This window comes from Pelobates fuscus, chromosome 3 (genome assembly GCF_036172605.1).
Source record: "Pelobates fuscus isolate aPelFus1 chromosome 3, aPelFus1.pri, whole genome shotgun sequence".
Classification (NCBI taxonomy): domain Eukaryota; kingdom Metazoa; phylum Chordata; class Amphibia; order Anura; family Pelobatidae; genus Pelobates; species Pelobates fuscus.
This window is the reverse complement of record NC_086319.1, coordinates 194,920,415-194,945,802: the sequence shown is the minus strand read 5'-3', so window position 1 is coordinate 194,945,802 and position 25,388 is coordinate 194,920,415. Positions and strand designations below refer to the sequence as shown.

General features: G+C 45.1%; 2 protein-coding genes across 2 annotated transcripts in view; one reads left to right on the top strand and one right to left on the bottom strand.

Annotated features, from left to right (window-relative positions):
• ATOX1 (antioxidant 1 copper chaperone) overlaps positions 1-8,821 on the bottom strand; it is a 44,291-nt gene extending 35,470 nt beyond the window's left edge. The window contains exons 1-2 of the mRNA XM_063447862.1: positions 8,713-8,821; positions 3,350-3,425 (exon numbers count right to left, since the gene is read on the bottom strand). Of these exons, the coding sequence (XP_063303932.1) occupies positions 3,350-3,425; positions 8,713-8,718 (82 nt within the window). The 5' untranslated portion in view covers positions 8,719-8,821. The remainder of the gene's footprint in view (positions 1-3,349; positions 3,426-8,712) is intronic.
• A 52-nt stretch (positions 8,822-8,873) lies between these two features.
• The window catches only part of G3BP1 (G3BP stress granule assembly factor 1), a 62,650-nt gene continuing 46,135 nt past the window's right edge, over positions 8,874-25,388 (top strand). The window contains exon 1 of the mRNA XM_063447859.1: positions 8,874-8,987. Within this exon, the coding sequence (XP_063303929.1) occupies positions 8,908-8,987 (80 nt within the window). The 5' untranslated portion in view covers positions 8,874-8,907. The remainder of the gene's footprint in view (positions 8,988-25,388) is intronic.

Below are 25,388 nucleotides of genomic sequence, written 5' to 3'. Positions count from 1 at the left end.
TTGTCAGTATCTTCACAGCAATAGACCTGGGAAATGCGTGGACCATGTACTCTGGAAAGCTTTGAGGATTGAGCGGAGGACCAATAGCATATGGTTTTTACAGGAAAAGTTATTTTCAATAGAGCCAAGCATTTCAAAACGACATGAAGTTCAGCACTTGGCAGGAAATCCGTTTCAAACAGGATGAAAAGAATTGCTGCCTAGGCTAGAAGAATCCTACCGGGTTCCTGTTCCAAATTCCACACCTGCTTATTTGTTGGCATACCCAGTTACTGTGGGGCTCATTTTGACAAGTCTGTAAATATAACTAGGGTTGGGGTTGAGGGACTTACTATTAAAACCTGTGACTATGCCCATTTGTGAATTAAAGTTTAATTAATTATTAATGATGATAGCTTTTGTTTGTTTTTTTGTAAAGTAAAACATTGTAAGGCAATGAGATGTATCTGGTTACCAACACTCTACAAAATCCCATGTTATGATCTATTGTCAATTGTTACGGAATTAAAGGAACACTATAGTCACCTAAATCACTTTAGCTAAATAAAGCAGTTTTAGTGTATAGATCATTCCCCTGCAATTTCACTGCTCAATTCACTGTCATTTAGGAGTTAAATCACTTTGTTTCTGTTTATGCAGCCCTAGCCACACCTCCCTGGCTATGATTGACACAGCCTGCATGAAAAAACAACTGGTTTCACTTTCAAACAGATGTAATTTACCTTAAATAATTGTATCTCAATCTCTAAATTGAACTTTAATCACATACAGGAGGCTCTTGCAGGGTCAAGCAAGCTATTAACATAGCAGTGGATAAGAAAATCTTAATTAAACAGAACTTGCAATAAAGAAAGCCTAAATAGGACTCTTTTTACAGCAAGTGTTTATGGAAGGCTGTGCAAGTCACATGCAGGGAGGTGTGACTAGGCTTTATAAACAAAGGGATTTAACTCCTCAATGGCAGAGGATTGAGCAGTGAGGCTGCAGGGGCATGTTCTATACACCAAAACTGCTTCATTAAGCTAAAGTTGTTCAGGTGACTATAGTGTCCCTTTAATGTTCCTATGGTGATAAACCTATTTTTATGATTCCACAGGGAAAAGTGTTTTATAACTTTGCATTCCCCTATCAATGTTTGAAGAGAATTAAGCAATGGGCGTTTTACATTAAAGACAAACTATGTTGAAATTCAAGTCAGAGACTCATTCCCTATACTGCTTGACCTGATGACAACTGAGATGGATATAAAAATCTGAATAGTTTGCAATGCTTTTAAATGAACAGTTACCAAGTAGTTTAGTATTTTTAGTGGATGTTATCATGTAGCAATACAAAATGGCCGATGCCAACCATGTATTCAGACTCACAAAATAGTTTGGGTCTCCTTTGTTGGCCATCACATGTCCAATGGTGATCATATTGTGCTGACTCAGCCTTAAGGGAAATATACCATATCAATATAATGGGTCCAAATGCACATTTTCGCATTTGGGAACCTAAAAAGGTCTAAAAATTGCTCTATGGATCAAACCAAAAATAGGAAACCGCCCTCAAAGACTGGTCCTGGTGCATCCACTGGTAAAACTAAAGTATGGGCCAGGCATTCAAGTATCACTTGTGCAGCATATTTATTGGAATAAAAAGAATAAAAGAGCAACTTTCAGTAAAGTACAAACATATGTAGCTTGAAAATGATATCTATGGAGATCAAAAATCTACCCTTTTGTTCTGTTTTCCAATAATTCTGCTGCACAAGGGATTCTTGAGTGCGCGGACCATACTTTTGTTTTACCAGTGGATGCACCAGTCTATGAGTACGTTTCCTCTTTTTGGTTTGATCCATAGAGCAATTTTTATACCTGTTAGGTTCCCAAATGCGAATATGTGCATTTGGACCCATTAAGGAGGTGGAGTGGTGCGGGATTAAATCTAAGTTAACTCACCTTTTAAAGGCAAGGGGGCAGGAGACCTAAATAGTGTTATTACATCTACAGTATTTCTTTAACTTTCCTAAATATATTTTCTCACGTCCAATTTATTGCTTTCTTTACATAATCCACTTGAAAATCTGAAATTTTGATATTTAAAGCAAGTAAGAACAATTATGACAGACAGCTGGTTTACCATGATCTAAAAAACCACCAAACCCCCTCCCTCTCTCTCTCTCACACACATATACACATATATATATATATACACACACACATACATACATATTATTCCATTTACACATACCGTATATACTCGAGTATAAGTCGAGTTTTTCAGCACATTTTTTGTGCTGAAAAAACCCAACTCGACTTATACTCGAGTCAATGTCTGTATTATGGCAATTTACATTGCCATAATACAGACTGGGGGCTGTGTAGGAGGGGGGCTGGCAGAGAGCATTGACTTACCTCTCCTGCAGCTCCTGTCAGCTCCCTTCTCCTCCGCGCCGGTCCGGTCAGCTCCCCTGTCAGCTCCCAGTGTAAGTCTTGCGAGAGCCGCGGGGTCATAGTGCGGCTCTTGCGAGACTTACACTGGGACATGCAGAGGGAGCTGACCGGACCGGCGCAGAGGAGAAGGGAGCTGACAGGAGCTGCAGGAGAGGTAAGTGTTTCCTGCCAGCCCCCCTCCAGTGAACTGCCAATGCCACTGGACCACCAGGGAGTGAGAGCCCCCCACCCTGCCAAGTATCAAGCAGGGAGGGGGGACGAAAAAAAAAACCAAAACAATAATAATAAAATAAAATATAATAATATAACAGAAAAAATTAAAATAATAATTAAAAAACATAATAATAAAAATGCCCACCCCCCACCAAGGCTCTGCAACACATACACACACTCACACTGCACTCATTATATACACACACTGTAAATAAATATTCAATTAATATAAATTTTTTTAGGATCGTATTTTATTTAGAAATTTACCAGTAGCTGCTGCATTTCCCACCCTAGTCTTATACTCGAGTCAATACGTTTTCCCAGTTTTTTGGGGTAAAATTAGGGGCCTCGGCTTATATTCGGGTCGGCTTATACTCGAGTATATACGGTAATTTGACACCTGATAGTTCCCCACATACTAGAGATTATCCAATATTTGCATTTGCTCTGTCATCACAGCATCATGGTAAATCTTACTAAAAGATGAAATGTCACATATGATATTATATAGATACATGCACACATATTTTATATATATCTGGCTTTTTAAGTTAATAAAATTAAACTCTGGTACAATGAAACTGTGTCAACAAACATGGTTCAGAATCCATACATGACAGTTCCCCTTCAAGACATTTGTTTCACATATTAAAAAGTTAGATAAATAGTACAGTCTCTACAGACCAATAAATACATACCACCAAGCTTGGAGAGGACACGTGTTACAGCATTTGAACAGCCCTCACAGGTCATAGCAACATAAAATTCTTCTTTCTTGAAGAAAAGAAAAGAAAAAAAAGGAAAGAAAAAAAGAAGTAACATTAATGGCGCCATGGCTTACAATTTCAAATCCATGGCATACTCATCCAGGCAAAATTTTCACTCACCAAAGGCGAATGAAAATTGAGCCATTTTGATACCTCCCCAAAGTTGTGACATGGTATCCTTGAATGAGGTCATGTGTTTTTCTCTGGTGTCCGATCTCTAGTGGCACCAAAGAATAGTCTTCACAAAACAAAGGGAAAAAATTACATTGAACATGCTCATGCTAAAAGTGGCTATTTCTGTAGTACTCTGTGAATATGCTCTATGCAGACCAGCAAGATCATCAGAACTGTGCAGATCCAGACTTTTTTTCAATGCACCATAAAAATAAAAATCTAAAATAACCTACCCATTTATAGTTGTTTTTTTTTTTGTTTTTTTTTGTTTTTGCTTAAAATCCACAAGAACAGCTTATGCAATGAAAGCTCAGCCCAAACTGGTAACAACGTAGAGATAAGATAAGCAGAATTGTATAGGATATAGTTAAGTCAGGAAATAGTTGGATGCTGACACAATTTATGATTTTCCAATTGAAGTGCAGACTTTCAGATTTAATTCAAGGGGTTGAACAAAAATATTGTATGCAATGTTTAGAAATTTCAACCATTTTCATACACAATCCCCTTATTGCAGGAGCTCAAATGTAATTGGACAAATTAACACAATCATAAATAAAATGTAAATATTTAATACTGGAAGTATTGGACATCAGCAAACACTGGGTTTCCTCCTTTGTAAAGCTTTGCCAAGCCTTTACAGCAGCTGTCTTCAGTTGTAATTATTTGTGGGTCTTTCTGTATTATGTGTTGTCTTCAGGTAGTGAAAAGAATGCTCGATCGGGTTGAAATCATGTGATTGACTCGGCCATTGCAGAATATTCCACTTTTTTAACTTTGAATTCCTGGGTTGTCTCTCTCTACCCCCCCCCCCCCCCCCCCCCCTGTAAATTGACAAAGGCGAAGGAAGAGTAACAGCTTTAAAGGTACTCTTTATCAAAACACTGTTCAGCAGCAAGTCAATATTTGCTATAGATAAAACATCTGATCTCAGCATTCAATGTGCAAGCTGATTATTAACAGCCCTACAATGGGATATCCATTTACATGATGTGCTGTATCATATGTAATACAATGCTGTAAATACTGGTGGAGATAAAGATTTATGTAATACATATAAGAGCTTCCAAATCACACACAGAAGAGAAAATAGCACAGTCAGTAAAAAAGGGGGACAAAACTTTTTTTAGATACATAAATGAGAAAAGAAAAGTAAAACAAGGATTAGTTAGATTAAAAACAAAAGAAGGAAGGTATGTAGATGAGGATAAAGATCTAGCTGACTGCCTCAATGAATATTTTTGTTCGGTATTTACAGCTGAAAATGAAGGAAAGGGACCTCTGTTAAAAAAAAAGGATAAATGAGTCATTTATTACACGTGAGTTTACAGAGGAAGAGGTTCTATTTCAACTGTCAAAAGTAAAGACAAATAAGTCAATGGGACCTGATGGAATACACCCAAAGCTATTAAAAGAGCTTAGTGGTGTACTAGCAAAACCATTAACAGATTTATTTAACCAATCATTGTTAACAGGAGTAGTCCCAGAAGATTGGAAGTTAGCGAATGTTGTGCCCATTCACAAGAAAGGTAATAGGGAGGAGTCGGGCAACTATAGGCCAGTAAGCCTTACTTCAGTAGTGGGGAAAGTGATGGAAACCATGTTAAAGGATAGGATTGTTGAACATCTAAAAACACATGGATTTCAAGATCAGAGACAACATGGGTTTACTTCAGGGAGATCATGCCAAACTAATCTTATTGATTTTTTTGATTGGGTAACTAAAATTATAGATAAGGGTGGTGCAGTAGACATTGCTTACCTAGATTTCAGTAAGGCTTTTGACACTGTTGCACATAGAAGGCTTATCAATAAACTGCAATCTTTGAGTTTGGATTCCAATATTGTTGAATGGGTAAGGCAGTGGCTGAGTGACAGGCAACAGAGGGTTGTAGTCAATGGAGTATATTCGAAGCTTGGGCTTGTCACCAGTGGGGTACCTCAGGGATCTGTACTTGGACCCATTCTCTTTAATGTTTTTATTAGTGATATTGCAGAAGGTCTTGATGGTAAGGTGTGTCTTTTTGCAGATGATACTAAGATATGTAACAGGGTTGATGTTCCAGGAGGGATAAGCCAAATGGCAAATGATTTAGGTAAACTAGAAAAATGGTCAGACTTGTGGCAACTGACATTTAATGTGGATAAGTGCAAGATAATGCATCTTGGACGTAAAAACCCAAGGGCAGAGTACAGAATATTTGATAGAGTCCTAACCTCAACATCTGAGGAAAGGGATTTAGGGGTGATTATTTCTTATGACTTAAAGGTAGGCAGACAATGTAATAGAGCAGCAGGAAATGCTAGCAGAATGCTTCGTTGTATAGGGAGAGGTATTAGCAGTTCAAAGAGGGAAGTGCTCATGCCATTGTACAGAACACTGGTGAGACCTCACTTGGAGTACTGTACACAGTACTGGAGACCGTATCTCCAGAAGGATATTGATACCTTAGAGAGAGTTCAAAGAAGGGCTACTAAACTTGTTCATGGATTGCAGGATAAAACTTACCAGGAAAGGTTAAAGGATCTTAACATGTATAGCTTGGAGGAAAGACGAGACAGGGGGGATATGATAGAAACATTTAAATACATAAAAGGGAATCAACACAGTAAAGGAGGAGACTATATTTAAAAGAAGAAAAACTACCATAACCAGAGGACATAGTCTAAAATTAGAAGGACAAAGGTTTAAAAATAATATCAGGAAGTATTACTTTACTGAGAGGGTAGTTGCATGGATGCATGGAATAGCCTTCCAGCTGAAGTGGTAGAGGTTAACACAGTAAAGGAGTTTAAGCATGCGTGGGATAGGCATAAGGCTATCCTAACTATAAGATAATGCCAGGGACTAATGAAAGTATTTAGAAAACTGGGCAGACTAGATGGGCAGAATGGTTCTTATCTGCCGTCACATTCTATGTTTCTATGTTTCTATATTCTGTGGAGAGTTATAATATAAAAGTACAAATTCATACCTTTACATAAGAGTATATTTGATATTTATTATTTAGCTTTTCATTAAATAGAAATCACTTTTGATATTAAAGCAACACTGAATGCTGCTGAACAGTATTCTTTAATATATATATATATATATATATATATATATATATATATATTTACACACACAAATAAAATAATAATAAAGATGCTGCACAGGAATGCAACTTCTGTCTCCAGACAGGAGGTGGCTGAAACATCTCAGCCATTCCTGATGCCCTATTATTTCACATAAGAAGACTACACATATCCCATAAACTCCGTAAAACGTCTACCTGAGAGAGGAGAAGAAAAAAAAAAAAAAAAAAAAGAAGAAGATGCACCTGATTATCTGTTGGAGGTTTAGAAACATAGAATGGGACGGCAGATAAGAACCATTTGGCCCATCTAGTCTGGGCACTGTAAGCGTTCAATCTCAGCCTGTTTGGCTTTTTGTAGGACTTTACCTCTAGTTGACAGACCAGCTATTTATTTATTTATTTTTTAAATGAAATGCAGTCTAGTTGCACTTAAAAAATGTTGGCTCAAATGTTATAACAAATTGTCATAAAAATATATAGGGAATAGCAGTTGACTGTTGATAAATATTTAGGGAAAAGTAAATAAAAAGCTTGGACTTACAAACCCTGCATGGGTACTCCATATGAACCTGAAGACTGGTGGTTGGATATCTTAGTAAATTCACATTTAAAAACATGCAGGTGGACTATATGGATAAAGATAGTTGCTCCAGGAGAGGCCACATGGGTAGTGGAAAACAGTAGGAGAGTCTACAGAATTGTGCACCACCAGAAATTCCAACTTTAACGCATCTGGATAAATTTGGAGAATTTATTAGAATAGTACATTTACAGATACATGTCCAAAATGTAACCTCAGAATTCCCCTCAATACCGAACGAGCAATTCCCAAGAAGCTGCTAGAAAATAAGAGAAAACCTAAGTGTCCTGCCTAGTAAAAATACACACAGGTTTATTGATCACCATGGACAGCCTGCATCTGAGACCCTGCGAGCAGTCTTCCACTTCTGTCATCATGCTCAGCCAGCCAGTGACAATGAATACTGTTGGCTGGCTGAGTTTTGTGAGAGTTGGATAGTATAATAGGTTGCCTGAGAGTTAGTAATGCCTATTATTGTCCCCCCCTTTTTTGTGCTTCTTTTTCATAACTCTCAGCCAGCCATGGAAACATTGGTTGGTTAAGTGTTCTAGAGTTGGGGTTGTTCTTCATAACAGCTGGAGTATCGGATGTTAGCCAGCACTGACCGAATGGCAGATGTTACTCATAAATAATCATTGTGGTTATGATTGAGCAACATGAGATATTATTGATAATATTTTCCTGGCACTGCAGGTCCCCTCTCCCTCCCACCTCCCATCCCCTATTGCTGAAGGGGTAAAAACACCTTCAGTCACTTACCAGAGGCAGCGACATGTCCCACGTCGCTGCTTCTTCCTCCGCCGCTCCTCCCCTTCAATACGTCAGCCGGCATGGGAGACTGATCACGCCCGCCGGTTGGGGAGACCTAATGCGCATGCGCGGCAATGCCACGCATGCGCATTAGACCTCTCCATAGGAAAGCATTGAAAATGCTTTCCTATGGGGATTTTAGTGACGCTGGAGGTCCTCACACAGCGTGAGGACGTCCAGAGACGCTACAGCACAGGTTTTCTGTGCTATGGACCAGGAAGTGCCCTCTAGTGGCTGTCTAGTAGAAAACTACTACTTTATGAAAACTGCAATAATTACACTTGGAGGGTTAAGGGTAATGGGAGTTGGCACCCAGACCACTCCAATGAGCAGAAGTGGTCTGGGTGCCTGGAGTGTCCCTTTAACTATAGTGAATTGAAAACAATTGCATTGTTTACTGAATAAGCGTAACAAAAAAAAAAAAAGGATAAAAAGAACATTATTAAAATGACCAATCTATTATAGAAAACTGCAACCATTTTTTCAATAATAGGACAATGACTGACCTTCTAATGGCCAAGAGGTTCTGCAGCATATGTTTAAATTAGCAGAATACGAGCCCAGCATTGAGCACACATATCAAGAAATTGACAGAAGTCCTGTGCTTCAGCCATCGTTTACAGGTAGCTCCTACAACAGATGCCACTTACCGTCATGGTTTACACAGTGCTGTGCAGGATATGTCAGTATGTGTGTATTACAGAACAGCAACGTTGGAAGGCGGTGAAAGGGAAGCTGAAATGAAGCCCTGCCCTGCTTCCTGTCTCATGAGCAGAGGTGGAGCTGTGCAATACTAGCTCTCTGTTTGGGAACTTTTAGCTTCTTTATTTACCAGCTCATAGGACATGATGCTACTGCCATCTTCTGGTCTGCATGGCCAAACTGAGGAAGGAACTATGATCATCATGGGAGAGCCAAACAGAAAGTATGTACACATTATTATTATTATCTGTCTGGTTTCATTTCCCGTGGGAAGAAAAGCAACTCATTCCCAATTGGGGACATTTGTTACATGTACTATGTGAACATGTTTTAGATTGGTCATAATGTAGTTTACTTTCCTGTCAATATTGCTGTAAGTCCAGAGCTGGTCTCGTCTTCATGTTTTGGGAACTGAGAGGATACTTTTTAGAACCAAATAGATCCAAAAGTACTGTGTTACATGTAGTGGAGATACTCTGTATCCACAGCACGAAGGCTAAGGGTGCCCTTTGCATTGTGTTTTGTTTGCTCCAAAATTGTGTTCTCACTGCCACAAAATTTCCTCCCAGACATTGATACTTAATATAATAAGCATGGGGAAATTTGCAGACAACAATTAGTTATTAAAATTATAAGTGCCAGGGCCGGGTGCGATAGTACCTCTTTGTGCCACCACCTTTCTTCTACAATATAAAAGCTTTAATAACATGTAATTGTTAACTTGCATTATCAAATTAAAAGTAAGGGGAGGGCCAAATTACAGAAAAGAAATGGTATGTTTGCTGTGCATTCTATTCTGGTGGTTTTATGACGCAGAGGGCTCCCTACAAGGTATCGCTAGTTTGTTGTTCTTATAAATACACTTTGGCAGCCATGTTTGATCGGTATACTTGTTAAAGTATGGCAAAAGTTAACTTGCATGTTTTGATAAACTAAAGTGGTGAAAGAGAGAGAAGAGTTTTTTTTAGAAGTGATCATATGTGTTTCAATGTTTCCCTATTATTAAAATAAACAGCTGGGTAATAGGAACGTATTCTAGGGTTTTAATGGTTACATGACATGTCTGCACATGAACCAAGATAGCAAACTAAATTCTAGATCAGTGATACTGGTTAATGCAGAAGGTTGAGATCGTTTTTTTCTCTTGGTGTTTTTTTTTTTTTTTTTTATGTAATGTTCATGTTACTTTTTTAAGTTGCTTTTATATTGTGAAATTATAAGTTTGTACATAGCAAATTACATGTTAAATGTAACCTGTTAAGGACAGAGGCAATGGTCCACGTTCTGAACCAAAACAAAATGTAGAAAACAGTCTGTGTTTGTTCCACCATAAATTTTTAATTCTTTAATTTTGTTGTGCTTATGCAAACAGAGATGTACAGTATACAGCAAAGAAAATGCAATACAATGCTCTGACAAGGCAAATGAGTGTATAGACATGTCAGCAGATTATGAAGATATGGAAAAGTAAGAGGAGTAAGCAGTCAATCAACAAATAATGAACAAGTAGTGTGCACTTAGTTTGGTCATTATAGAGTAAATTATAAGGGAACAAGACAAATGGTAGCGATTTTTGATTTATCAAAATGTGTCTCCTTGGGTGCCCCCATAAAGTAAAAAAATACATAGGTGCTCTGACAAACGTAGGGCAAAAGAACACAACTAACTAAATAACTGAGACAATAGGGCATATCCGTCCCTTAGCGTAAAATGTGAACAGGTGTATTGACAGAAATTGAAAAGTATTCTGTCCCCAAGTTTGCTTCATTCTATACTCACCGTGGGAATATTGCAGGCCTCCATATCCATGTGTGGACAGGCTGATACCAAAAAAGGGCAATGTAACAGAGCTTCCTGTACCCCGGTTGGGTACCTCCGCCGACGGATGCTCCTAGTGCTCACCAAGGACCATCAGCACCGCCAGAGGCGGGCTGGGCCGGGGGGCAGGGAGGCAATTGCCCCCCAGGCCGCCCTAAATCCTTTTAAGACCGGCCGTGGCGGGCCGGCCCTTTAAATGCTGCAGCCGCCTGAGCGCTCTGTAAAGAGCCTCAGGCGGCTGCAGGACAGATTCTCCCCCCCCTCCCCTGTAGCGTAGCCGAGCTCCTCTGCGGTCCGCGGTGCCCGGCCGGAGTGATGGGAAGGTGCACGCTCAGTGTGCACTTCCTTTCCGTCCGGCCGGTTACAGGAAACAGAAACTCCTGTTCCGCGCGGAGTTTGTTTCCTGTAACCGGCCGGACTGACAGGAAGTGCACACTGAGCGTGCACCTTCCCATCACTCCGGCCGGGCACCGCGGACCAGTGAGGAACTCGGCCACGCTACAGGGGAGGGGGTAAGAAGAAGGGGAGGGGGTAAGAAGAGGGGAGGGGGTAAGAAGAGGGGAGGGGGGAGTAAGAAGAGGGGAGGGGGGAGTAAGAAGAGGGGAGGGGGGAGTAAGAAGAGGGGAGGGGGAGTAAGGGGAGGGGGGGGGAGTAAGGGGAGGGGGGGGGAGTAAGAAGAGGGGAGGGGGGAGTAAGAAGAGGGGAGGGGGGGAGAGTAAGAAGAGGGGAGGGGGGGAGAGTAAGAAGGGGGGTAAGAAGAGTGGAGGGGGGGAGTAAGAAGAGTGGAGGGGGGGAGTAGGAAGAGGGGAGGGGGGGAGTAGGAAGAGGGGAGGGGGGGAGTAGGAAGAGGGGAGGGGGGGAGTAGGAAGAGGGGAGGGGGGAGTAGGAAGAGGGGAGGGGGGAGTAGGAAGAGGGGAGGGGAATAAGAAGAGGGGGGAATAAGAAGAGGGGAGGGGGGAGTGGGAGGGGAATAAGAAGAGGGGAGGGGGGAGTGGGAGGGGAATAAGAAGAGGGGAGGGGGGAGTAAGAAGAGGGGAATGGGGAGTGGGAGGGGAATAAGAAGAGGGGAGGGGGGAGTAAGAAGAGGGGAGGGGGGAGTAAGAAGAGGGGAGGGGGGAGTAAGAAGAGGGGAGGGGGGAGTGGGAGGGGGGAGTAAGAAGAGGGGAGGGGGGAGTAAGAAGAGGGGAGGGGGGAGTAAGAAGAGGGGAGGGGAGTAACAAGGGGGAGTAAGAAGGGGGCGTAAGAAGGGGGAGTAAGAAGGGGGAGTAAGAAGGGGGAGTAAGAAGGGGGAGTAAGAAGGGGGGGAGTAAGAAGAGGGGGAGTAAGAAGAGGGGCGGGGAATAGGAAGCGGGGAGGGGGGAGTAGGAAGCGGGGAGGGGGAGGGGGGAGTAAGAAGAGGGGATGGGGGAGTAAGAAGAGGGGATGGGGGAGTAAGAAGAGGGGATGGGGGAGTAAGAAGATGGGATGGGAATAAGAAGAGGGGAGGGGAATAAGAAGAGGGGAGGGGGGAGTAAGAAGAGGGGAGGCGGGAGAGTGGGGAGGGGGGAGAGTAAGAAGGGGGGGGTAAGAAGAGTGGAGGGGGGGAGTAAGAAGAGTGGAGGGGGGGAGTAAGAAGAGTGGAGGGGGGAGTAAGAAGAGGGGAGGGGGGAGTAGGGGGAGGGGAATAAGAAGAGGGGAGGGGGAGTAGGAAGAGGGGAGGGGGAGTAGGAAGAGGGGAGGGGGAGTAGGAAGAGGGGAGGGGGAGTAGGAAGAGGGGAGGGGGAGTAGGAAGAGGGGAGGGGGAGTAGGAAGAGGGGAGGGGGAGTAGGAAGAGGGGAGGGGGAGTAGGAAGAGGGGAGGGGAGTAGGAAGAGGGGAGGGGAATAAGAAGAGGGGAGGGGGGAGTGGGAGCGGAATAAGAAGAGGGGAGGGGGGAATAAGAAGAGGGGAGGGGGGAATAAGAAGAGGGGAGGGGGGAATAAGAAGAGGGGAGGGGGGAATAAGAAGAGGGGAGGGGAATAAGAAGAGGGGAGGGGGGAGTAAGAAGAGGGGAGGGGGGAGTAAGAAGAGGGGAGGGGGGAGTAAGAAGAGGGGAGGGGGGAGTAAGAAGAGGGGAGGGGAGGGGAGTAAGAAGAGGGGAGGGGAGTAAGAAGAGGGGAGGGGGGGAGTAAGAAGAGGGGAGGGGAATAAGAAGAGGGGAGGGGGGAGTAAGAGGGGAGTAAGAAGAGGGGGGAGTAAGAAGAGGGGGGAGTAAGAAGATGGGAGGGGGGAGGGAGGAGTGAGGGGAGGGGAGTAAGAAGAGGGGAGGGGGGAGTGAGGGGAGGGGAGTAAGAAGAGGGGAGGGGGAGTAAGAAGAGGGGAGGGGGAGTAAGAAGAGGGGAGGGGGAGTAAGAAGAGGGGAGGGGGAGTAAGAAGAGGGGAGGGGGGAGTAAGAAGAGGGGAGGGGGGAGTAAGAAGAGGGGAGGGGGGAGTAAGAAGAGGGGAGGGGAGTAAGAAGAGGGGAGGGGAGGGGGGAGTAAGAAGAGGGGAGGGGGGAGTAAGAAGAGGGCGGGGAGTAAGAAGAGGGGGGGAGTAAGAAGATGGGAGGGGGGAGTGAGGGGAGGGGGGAGTAAGAAGAGGGGAGGGGGGAGTGAGGGGAGGGGGGAGTAAGAAGAGGGGAGAGGGGTGTGAGGGGAGGGGGGAGTAAGAAGAGGGGAGGGGGGAGTAAGAAGAGGGGAGGGGAGTAAGAAGAGGGGAGGGGGGAGTAAGAAGAGGGGAGGGGGGAGTAAGAAGAGGGGAGGGGGGAGTAAGAAGAGGGGAGGGGGGAGTAAGAAGAGGGGAGGGGGGAGTAAGAAGAGGGGAGGGGGGAGTAAGAAGAGGGGAGGGGGGAGTAAGAAGAGGAGAGGGGGGAGTAAGAAGAGGAGAGGGGGGAGTAAGAAGAGGGGAGGGGGGAGTAAGAAGAGGGGAGGGGAATAAGAAGAGGGGGGAGTAAGAAGAGGGGGGAGTAAGAAGAGGGGGGAGTAAGAAGAGGGGAGGGGAATAAGAAGAGGGGAGGGGGGAGTAAGGGGGGAGTAAGAAGATGGGAGGGGGGAGTAAGAAGATGGGAGGGGGGAGTAAGAAGAGGGGAGGGGGAGTAAGAAGAGGGGAGGGGGAGTAAGAAGAGGGGAGGGGGGAGTAAGAAGAGGGGAGGGGGGAGTAAGAAGAGGGGAGGGGGGAGTAAGAAGAGGGGAGGGGGGAGTAAGAAGAGGGGAGGGGGGAGTAAGAAGATGGGAGGGGGAGTAGGAAGCGGGGAGGGGGGAGTAGGAAGCGGGGAGGGGGAGTAAGAAGAGGGGAATAAGAAGAGGGGAGGGGGGAGTAAGAGGGGAGTAAGAAGAGGGGGGGAGTAAGAAGAGGGGAGGCGGGAGTGTAAGAAGGAGGGGAGAAAAGAAAAAAAGGGGGAAGAAGAGGGGGAGGGGAGTAAAAAGGGGGGTAAGAAGAAAAAGAGGAGGGAGTAAGAAGAACAAGAGTGGGGGAGTAAGAAGAACAAGAGTGGGGGAGTAAGAAGAACAAGAGTGGGGGAGTAAGAAGAACAAGAGTGGGGGAGTAAGAAGAACAAGAGTGGGGGAGTAAGAAGAACAAGAGTGGGGGAGTAAGAAGAACAAGAGTGGGGGAGTAAGAAGAACAAGAGTGGGGGAGTAAGAAGAACAAGAGTGGGGGAGTAAGAAGAACAAGAGTGGGCGTGTAAGAAGAACAAGAGTGGGGGAGTAAGAAGAACAAGAGTGGGGGAGTAAGAAGAACAAGAGTGGGGGAGTAAGAAGAACAAGAGTGGGGGAGTAAGAAGAACAAGGGTGGGGGAGTAAGAAGAACAAGGGTGGGGGAGTAAGAAGAACAAGAGTGGGGGAGTAAGAAGAACAAGAGTGGGGGAGTAAGAAGAACAAGAGTGGGGGAGTAAGAAGAACAAGAGTGGGGGAGTAAGAAGAACAAGAGTGGGGGAGTAAGAAGAACAAGAGTGGGGGAGTAAGAAGAACAAGAGTGGGGGAGTAAGAAGAACAAGAGTGGGGGAGGTAAGAAGAACAAGAGTGGGGGGGGTAAGAAGAACAAGAGTGGGGGGGTAAGAAGAACAAGAGTGGGGGGGGTAAGAAGAACAAGAGTGGGGGGTAAGAAGAACAAGAGTGGGGGGGTAAGAAGAACAAGAGTGGGGGGGTAAGAAGAACAAGAGTGGGGGGGTAAGAAGAACAAGAGTGGGGGGGTAAGAAGAACAAGAGTGGGGGGGTAAGAAGAACAAGAGTGGGGGGGTAAGAAGAACAAGAGTGGGGGGGTAAGAAGAACAAGAGTGGGGGGGTAAGAAGAACAAGAGTGGGGGGGTAAGAAGAACAAGAGTGGGGGGGTAAGAAGAACAAGAGTGGGGGGGTAAGAAGAACAAGAGTGGGGGGTAAGAAGAACAAGAGTGGGGGGGTAAGAAGAACAAGAGTGGGGGGGTAAGAAGAACAAGAGTGGGGGGTAAGAAGAACAAGAGTGGGGGGGTAAGAAGAACAAGAGTGGGGGGGTAAGAAGAACAAGAGTGGGGGGGTAAGAAGAACAAGAGTGGGGGGGTAAGAAGAACAAGAGTGGGGGGGTAAGAAGAACAAGAGTGGGGGGGTAAGAAGAACAAGAGTGGGGGGGTAAGAAGAACAAGAGTGGGGGGGTAAGAAGAACAAGAGTGGGGGGGTAAGAAGAACAAGAGTGGGGGGGTAAGAAGAACAAGAGTGGGGGGGTAAGAAGAACAAGAGTGGGGGGGTAAGAAGAACAAGAGTGGGGGGGTAAGAAGAACAAGAGTGGGGGGGTAAGAAGAACAAGAGTGGGGGGGTAAGAAGAACAAGAGTGGGGGGGTAAGAAGAACAAGAGTGGGGGGGTAAGAAGAACAAGAGTGGGGGGGTAAGAAGAACAAGAGTGGGGGGGTAAGAAGAACCAGAGTGGGGGGGTAAGAAGAACCAGAGTGGGGGGGTAAGAAGAACCAGAGTGGGGGGGTAAGAAGAACAAGAGTGGGGGGGTAAGAAGAACAAGAGTGGGGGGGTAAGAAGAAGAATGGGGGAGTAAGAAGAAGAATGGGGGAGTAAGAAGAAGAATGGGGGAGTAAGAAGAAGAATGGGGGAGTAAGAAGAAGAATGGGGGAGTAAGAAGAAGAATGGGGGAGTAAGAAGAAGAATGGGGGAGTAAGAAGAAGAATGGGGGAGTAAGAAGAAGAATGGGGGAGTAAGAAGAAGAATGGGGGAGTAAGAAGAAGAATGGGGGAGTAAGAAGAAGAAGGGGGGGAGTAAGAAGAAGAAGGGGGGGAGTAAGAAGAACACAGGGAGGAGGGGGGGTAAGAAGAACACAGTGGGGGTGAGGAGAACACATGGAGGGGGGATGAGAAGAGCACAGGGAGGGTGGGTGTGAGAAGAGACCGCTAGGGGAGGGTGGGGGAGAGGAGAGACCACTAAGGGGCAGGGGAGAGCTCTAACGGACAGAAGGGACAGCTCTATAGGACAGGGGGCAAGACAGGGAGCTCTTTCACACTACGCGCACACACACACAATGCATCCCTATACATACACAGAAACACACAATGCATCCCTATACATACACAGAAACACAACATGCTTCCCTTACACACAGAGAAACACACAATGCATCCATTACACACACACAAAGACAATGCATAATTTGCACACATACACAGAAACATACAATGCAAACCCTTACACACACATGCAAACACACACACTGTTTTTCTTACATACAAACAGAAACACAATGCATCTTACACTCAATGCACACACATACAGACACACACCTTGCATCCCGTATGCATACAAACACAGAGTCACACAATGCATCCCTTACACACAACCAGAAACACATAATACATCCCTTATACACAAATACACACTGCTTCCACTACACACAAACACACTGCATCACCTGCACAAACTGGTATCCCTATACACTACATACCATAAGCACACATATTAGATCCTCTACAATAACACATAACACATCCCCTACAAACTCCACTCCCTGTGAGCGAACTCATGGGTGGGTGGAACATATAAGTGGACTTATGAGTGGGCCTTATGGGCATACTCACCGTCAGGCGCTGGGGCCCAGACCTTGAGCTGTGTAAGAGGCCCCCAAAAAATGGAGCTGCTTCCAATTCTCCCAGAACATTGAATTTTGTGACCACAGTTGCAAACAGCCTCCAGAGATCCTGTTCTACACCAGACCAGTGGAGCCAAACTGGAGCCCATCATCATCCTCATCTAATTGTAAGTAGGCAATCTAGTATATTATTAGTGACACTAATCCTATAATTTACCTCACATTAAAGGGACACTATAGCTTAATGAAGTGGTTCTGGTGTCTATAGCTGGTCCCTGCAGGCTTTTTAATGTAAACACACACTGTGTGCAGCACTGGCATTAGTTCATATGGCAGATCATATGGGTGGGGCATTGTGATGTCACATGGGGTGGTGGCAAATTTATATTTTGTCTAGGGCGGCAAAAATCCTTGCACCGGCTCTGATCCTGGGCAGGTGCACCAGTCTACTGGTGACCCACAGGAGGGGAGTGCACTGATTGCACTGCACTCTCCTCCTGCCCAGACCCGTCTTGACCGCAGTGCAAGTGCCCTCTGTCCTCTGTCCCTAATTTACAGTGGCTCACACTCACAACAAGCAGTGCCTGGAGCCCTTTGCAGAGACGGAAACAAAGAGGTTCTGCGGCAGCTGGCCGTCCTGCAAACATTACATTAAACAGCTGTTCCCCATGCATATTGTGCTGGGAGACTGTGATTACTCTTCACTTCCTCCCAGCCTACAGAGCAGCGCATGGGGGAGAGAGAGGAGGAGGCATGATTTAATCTTACAATAAATCCTGTAAGCAAACCTTAATAAATTTGGGGGGATCAGCTCTGTTTCCACAGTTTATTGGTGTTTACTCTGATGTCTGTATTAATATTGAGGGATGTCTAAGTAGTAACGTCAGTGTGTGTCAGCAGGGCCAGCCGTTGGGGTGGGCAAGCTGTGCGGTCACGCAGGGTGCCATGACAACAGAGGCACCCGGCGGCCAACACAGCTCACAAGTTGGGTACACCAGCATATTTAATTTAAACGATTCGCTGGTGGTCCACTGGTGCGCACCAGCAGTAGGTGCAGTCAGATCATATCCTCTCCCTCGTGGTTCCAGCGCTCAGTTAGTGAGTCAGAGCACAGGCTCAGAGATTCTCAGCCTGTGCTCTGACAACATTGAACGTCAGAGCCGTGAAGGAGCGGGTATGGCAAAGAGCTACTGATTAGCATAACATCAATATCCGTTATAAAACCAGGAAAAGGTGGGCATGGATGGTGAACTGATTTGGTGGCGCAATGGGCCACTTGACTGGTTTTGCCCCCCAGGCCTAAGGCTGCCAGCCCTCCCCTGAGCACCGCACCGGACACCATAAACACTGCAGACCCGACAAACTGCCGCAGCTTGGTTGGGTATTTCGCCTTCTCCTATCCACCCTGGACCTACGACAAGGCTCCAGGTTCCAGTGGGTGAACCTCTCTTCCTTCAGAGAGCGAAGGAGGAACAGCTCTTAGAAGAGCTAGTTATTATTCATGGGAGTTTAAAGAGCATAGCAATCCATTGTAGCAGTTTCCCCCAATAAGAGACAGAACTCGGTATTGAGGGTGAAGTAGAACAGAAAGTTTATTGAACACACTGGCCTTTTATACAGTTTTCACAGCAAAGGTGAAGCCCAGGTGGACCTAGTTGGGCACTGAACACAAAACATACAAGCCAATAAAAACAGAGGTTTACATCCAGACACTCCCATACAGTGTACACAATCCCTCCCCTCTGCCTGTGATACAATTAACGAAGACAATGGACTAACTCAATTAACTCTAAGCAGGAAAAACATACATTTTTACGAACCCCAAAATACAACATATCCCCACATCCCCTGATAGCCCCGCTCTGGGTGAACAACATATCCAAAAATCACCCAGATCGGTTCAGGAATTTCCTGGAAGTCTTATTTTTGCCCCACCGTGCACATGGTCCCATGCCCGAAACAGTTCCATACACTCGACGACAAAACACTGCTGGATAATTTAAGATGGCCGCTACCACATGTTTGAATCTGTTCCAGTTAAAAACCCAAAGGGGCAGAAACCATGCCTTAAAACCAAATAAGTCACAGGGACCATAATCCCAAGGTAAAAGGCTAGCCATGAGTCCTCTCCAAAAAACAGTGGCGAAGTGGCTTTCGCCACAGTCAAGATCTGGGCTCCCCTCAGTTCGTCTGACAGTTGTCAGGCTTCAGCTATAGACCTCCATAGTAACTGTCTCCGCATCAATTTATTCAGGAGTGCTGCACCATATGTTTTCCGCCACCATCTTAGGGCTTTCTGAGCTTCAAGAACAAAGGTTTCCAGAAGAGTGATTTGTCAGGGTGTGTTCTTCTGTAGTGGGGATAAGTTGGTGCAATTTGTGCTCCAGGTATTAGCAAATGGTCTGTCTAGTTTAGCCAGGACATTGAGTTGTTCCACACTTGGATCTCCGATGCATGCGGTGTCTGCCATCTTGTGGAAGTCACTGCATGGTGTCTCCGCTCATGTCACTTTGCTACATGCTACAACAACATCGGCGCAGCCTCAGCGGACTCATAAGAGTCTTTAACTGTGCTGGGCACCTCTGGAACCGGAGATCGTCTGCAGGCTCCCACCTACTCGCTGATTTTCTCGCTAAATCCTTGAAGGTATAATAGATTTGAGACTTGTGGCAAGACTCCTGAAATTCGAGTAAATATGAGATGCACTAGTCCTATGTTATGTCCATACAGTACATATTCACAGAGAGAAGGGGTGTTTGATCCTAATTGGAGAACTCTGGCCGGTCCTCGAGTACTGGGGAGGAGTGTTGGCCGTCTGACACACCCACATGGATTCTCATGTGGGTGTGTGTATGACTTGTGGTATGTGTAACATCCCAGAGGGATGAGAAGTCGGATTTGCCAGCCAGCAATTGGGGAGATAGATGAATATACCCATACCTCCCGGCTGGTGCAGATAGACATGCGATCCTAAACCCGCCCCACGTGGGCAACACCCAATGGGAATAGAAAACATGGAATTCAGTACTGCCCTCCAGTAGGCGAGGCCCAATAAGGCTGAAGGAGGGTGTATACATCACACACCCTGACTATGAGATGGTAAGAATAGATGAACTTTACACCCCTTTACACCCCTTTACACAGCAGACAACATTCAATAGCTAATTGCCAATTAAGGATACATATAAACGGACAGCCTGGCCAGCTAACAGACATTGCTCCTGACGACGGCATGCTGACATGCTGTCACGTATTCATCCGCTTATAAAAATGTGATTAATGGAATTTACTGTTCAGACAGGAAAAGTTGTTCCGAACAACATTACTGTCATGACAGGAAAAGTTGTGCCGATCAGCAATCAAATCCAAAGGAGGGTTTGTGCTGAGCAGCAATTATGCAAATGGAAACCTGGTAACTGCCTTTGGGGTCAAAGGCCGATTACAGACTATCCGATCCAGAGGAGGGGTATTTAGGCCCAGTTCTCATCCTGCTCAGTGCCCTGTTGTGGTTTCCCTTGTGGTTGTCCGAGAGCGCGTTATTGATTCTGGTAATTCTGGTTATTTGACTTTGGCATTGTTTTTGACTTCCCTGTTTTCTGGCATCCCTGACTCCTGGCTTTTCCTTATCGTTGTGTCTCTTTCTATATCCCTTGACTTCAGCTATTCCTGACTATTCTTTGGTACGTTAGTCCGGCCATTCTAAGGTCCGGTATATGTTACCTATTCGTTCTCTGTGTTACATAATTCTACGTGCTGTATCATACTGTAATCCTGACATTACGACATTGGCATAGATCCTGTAGAATTGTGAACTGGAGGATAATGATCACCGCATGGATCAATTTGCCCAGGCCTTCAGTACGCTTCTTACCCGAACAGCGCACCTGCGGCCTCACCTCCACCTTGTGTACCTCCAGCTATAGTACACAAGGCACCAACTATCTCCCTATCTCCTCCCCTGCATTTTGATGGTAATATTCAAGAACACCAAATGGAGTATCATTTTGAGGCCTCACTGGGATCTTTTCCCACAGATGGAGCTAAAATTGCTTACCTAATGAACTCCACTTGGTTAGTTAAGGTTTATTAAAATTTTTTCTTTACCGATCATGAAGGGAGAGAGGTTCAGGTAGGCATTAGTGGTTAGTCCACGGTGCCGTGGTGATATAGGGACAGACCTCATCTGAGTTTCTGGTTTAGGGTTGTTAGGGGCTTGGCTCCTTCATCTTAGCCCAAGTATCCTTCACCTCTGTATATACCTGATTTTTGGAGATGTGCTGGGGAAATGCTCAGTTTAGGCTGCTCTGTTTATCTTAGCAAACCTGGTTGCATATCTATAGATATTTGTGTATGTGTATATATGTACACATATTGCATATATACCTTTCTATCTCTCCATTTTTCTTTCTACAAACCTTTTTCCTTAGGTATATTACATGTAGGGCTTCCCTTCTTTAAATGTTGTGTTACTATCCCAATTAGGACTTATAGTCCACTCCTGTCTATATTGTATTCTGTGGGTTATTTCCCCAACTTCTAGGAGAGTAACATTGGGCACTTTTGGAGCTAATCCACTAGCCCCCAGTATTATTGGGACTTCTGGATCAGCCCCTATCTATTCTTATTTATTTTTTGCATCTGGGATCTCTTAATGGTGTCTTGGGATGTGATGTTTGTAGTGGTAAACTCTCCGGCTCTGAGGAACCCATAGAAAGCCAATAGATAGCGGTTTTAAAGGACCTCTATAGTGCCAGGAAAACATACTCGTTTTCCTGGCACTATAGTGCCCTCAGGGTCCCCCTCCGGCCGCGCTCTAGGGGGTGGAAGGGGTTAAACTTACCTCTTGTACCGCATGAGCCGTGCGTGCATTCAGTCAGTCCATAGGAAAGCATTCACAATGCTTTCCTATGGATGCTGGCGTCTTCTCACTGTGAAAATCACAGTGAGAAACGCGGAAGTGCCTCTAGCGGCTGTCAATGAGACAGCCACTAGAGGCTGGATTAACCCTATTATAAACATAGCAGTTTCTCTGAAACTGCTATGTGTATAGAAAAAAGGGTTAATCCTAGCTGGACCTGGCACCCAGACCACTTCATTAAGCTGAAGTGGCCTGGGTGCCTATAGTGGTCCTTTAATGACATGATTAGTGTGTGATTCGAAAGGAGTTTATTAAACACACTGAACAGAAGGTTGGATAATGATTGGAAGAGTTGACTATGATTAGGTGGTCTAGAAGATGGTGGTGTGGGCTTTGAATTCTTAATGCCTTTTAGTATGGTTTTGATTTGATGATAGGGAACTGTGGTTGTTTGGCCAATGTGTAAGGATATGGTGTTGTATCCCTGTCAGATATAATTTGATGTTGTAAGATAATTTTAAATTTAAGGTGGCAAAAAGAAGTAAAAGCTACAATAGTTTCCATTGAATATTTATTTACACTCTAAAAGTCAAACAAGAATCTGTTATAAACATGGAATGCCCTGTCGTATGACTTTATAGTATTGTCAGACAAAGCCAATTGTGAAAGGAGTCTACCATGAGTTAACAGTTCTCCGAATCCAATGTCATATCCTGCCATGACGGAGCCAGGGTAGCCACCAAGGCACTCCGACATGTCTGCGGCTTTGCAGCCCTATATGCAGCAGTCTGTGATGCACTGTATGTTATGATACCTTTCTATCATGGCTAGCACTATGTTTTTCAGCAATTTGAGCTACAGCAGCCCTTCTGTGTGATCGGACCAGGTAGACTAGCCTTTGCATCAATAAGCCTTGGGCACCTGTGATGTTCACGGGTTGTCCTTTTTTGCACCACTTTTGTTAGGTACTAACCAGTGGTGTATTTAGGATTTGTGCTGCCCTAGGCAGGACAGTGCTCGGAAACACCCTTTCCCACAATTTACATTTTCCCCACCCCTTCCTGTCAAGGCTGCACTTTGACTGACAGACGCATACACTCATTGACAGACACACACTCTCATATACACTGAGAAACAATGACATACACACACTCACTGATTTGACAAACTGATAGACACACTCTATTACTTGGACACACACTGACAGATGCACGCTCTCTCACTGACAGACGCACGCTCTCTCACTGACAGACGCACGCTCTCTCACTGACAGACGCACGCTCTCTCACTGACAGACGCACGCTCTCTCACTGACAGACGCACGCTCTCTCACTGACAGACGCACGCTCTCTCACTGACAGACGCACGCTCTCTCACTGACAGACGCACGCTCTCTCACTGACAGACGCACGCTCTCTCACTGACAGACGCACGCTCTCTCACTGACAGACGCACGCTCTCTCACTGACAGACGCACGCTCTCTCACTGACAGACGCACGCACACACATTCACTCACAGACACACATACACATTTCTCCCAACACTCACAAATTATTATTTTTAAAGAGCTGGAGTGGATTACTAACTAACCTGTGGGGCGGTTGCGCTGGCAGGCAGGGGGAGGACTGGCAGTGTAGGCGGCGATGGAGCTTTAGTCTTCCTGCTCAGCTCCCTTGCGTGCCGTTTAGTGATCCCGGGAGCCGGTCTGACGTCCTATTCCGGCTCCCGGCTTCATTAAGCGGCGCGGAGGGAGCTGAGTAGGAAGAGCTCAGGTGAGTATGCTCCCTCGCTGCCCACCGCCCGCCTCGGGGAAGGGGCTCAAAAGTGACCAGCCGGCCAGCTCTTGAGTTCCCCAGGACACGAGGCAAACAGGGGATCTGCCTGGGCATTTGGGGGCGGCTTTTTTTTCTGCCCCCTGCAAAGTGCCGCCCAAGGCAGATGCCTTGTTTGCCTCGCGATAGACACGTCCCTGGTACTAACCAATGCATACCCGTAACACCCCACAAGACTTGCTGTTTTTTTGTTTTTTGTTTTTTTTTATTCTACTTTTGTGAAGCACAAACAGGAAATATGCTGCAACAGTATGTACATTTTTTCAGGTTACGGTACATTTTGAAAAGTTAAGTACAAAATCTTTTCTCATACCTGCATACTTTACATTTCAGAATTTACATCACAGAATTTACATTACATTACATGGGTGCTTTTCTATGCATGGTAGGTTGAGGATAGCATTATCACCTTTCAGCCTAGCGTGACTGTGTTCGTGTCTTACCAGGTCACATCTCCACTTAGCCTAGGTCAGGTAATGTGTATATCAACCCAGACGATATTGGTCTCTTATTATTGAGCCCTTTATCCTATTATTTTTATTGTCTGTGGTGTTGATAATATATACTTATCGGAGGTCTTAACATTGCAGATTTGTATCCTGTGTATTGCCATCTTTCCGTCTGTACTAATTTTATATTTCTTTTAACAGGGGGGGGGGGGTTAATATCTGGGTAGCATGCGGTAATAGGGGGGGGGGGGAGGGAGAGAACAGAGGTTCCCGGTATTGGTTCCCTGAATTATTAGCTTATTTTCAACATATTTTAACAATTAATTGTCTCAGGTAATTGAGTGTCTGTATGTATCCCACATATCCCATGCATCCTTCCAAATTTCCGTGGTGTCCTACGCACTCGGACAGTGTATTCATAGAGTCTAATATCGTCTATATGTGAGATGATCGTGTCTAATGGTGGAAGGTCTATTTTTAGCCACGCTCTGGCCACCGCTGTTATTACTGCCATGGTTATGTGGAAAAAAAGGTATTTATGGGATTTTAAGAGGTCTAGCGGCAGATGTTGTAAAAGATATATCTCTGGCTTGAGTTCCACATCTATCTTCCCTATTCACTGCACAAGGGACTGAACGTCTCTCCATAATTTTGCTACAACAGGACTTGACCACCAAATGTGTATGACGTCACCTACGTCGTGTCCGCATCGCCAGCATTCTCCTGTTTGTTTTGGGTCAATGTGTCTCAATCTGGTGGGTACCATATGCCATCTGTAGAGCATTTTTCTTGACATTTCTATCTGGGATGTGGATAAAGTTAAGTGTCTGTGTGCCACAAAGCTTTTCCGCCAGCTTTCTTCAGGTATTTGTCTCCCTATGTCATGTTCCCATTTTTTGATAAAAGTTAAGTCTCGTATCTTTGTTGCAGGTAAGTAGCTATGGTACACTTTGGAGAGGATGCCAGATGTGTTTTTAGTGGCGGTGCATAATGCACCTAAGTCGGTCAGTGTTTGTTTGCTGTCTGTAGAGAATTGTGCATCATTGTGTCTCTGCAGCCACGATAGTATCTGTCTATGCGCGAACTCTGCCGTTGGTGGCAACTTATACTTTTCTTTCAGTATGGTAAAGGTTATATATCTGTCCTTATCTCTAAGTTGGTATAAATGTGTTAGACCAATATCAGCCCATTTTTTAATGTTTAGTTGTGTAATCAAAACCGCAAAAGAATTTAGAAGCATTGCTGGGAGCACTGCGGTTTCGAGGTTTAGAAATTTTTTGTATTTATCCCATTCTTTTAGGGTCAACGCTGTTGTGGGGAGAATGGTGGGGAATGTTTTCCTGTATTTTTTACTTATGCCTGCCAGTGTTGTAATTTCATAACCTCCCGTGTGCGACGCTTCCAGGTGTACCCATGCCGGAGGTGTAGAACAGGAGTGAAAAGCTGCCACTAGTGTGCTAACGTTTGCTGCTTTGTAATATAAGCTTAAGTTTGGGAGACCCATGCCCCCCTCTTTTTGTGTTAGATAGAGCATGCTTGCAGCAACCCTGGGGCGTTTCTTAGCCCATATGAAGGTGTCAATTGTCTTTTGTGCTTCTTTAATGTACGCAGTA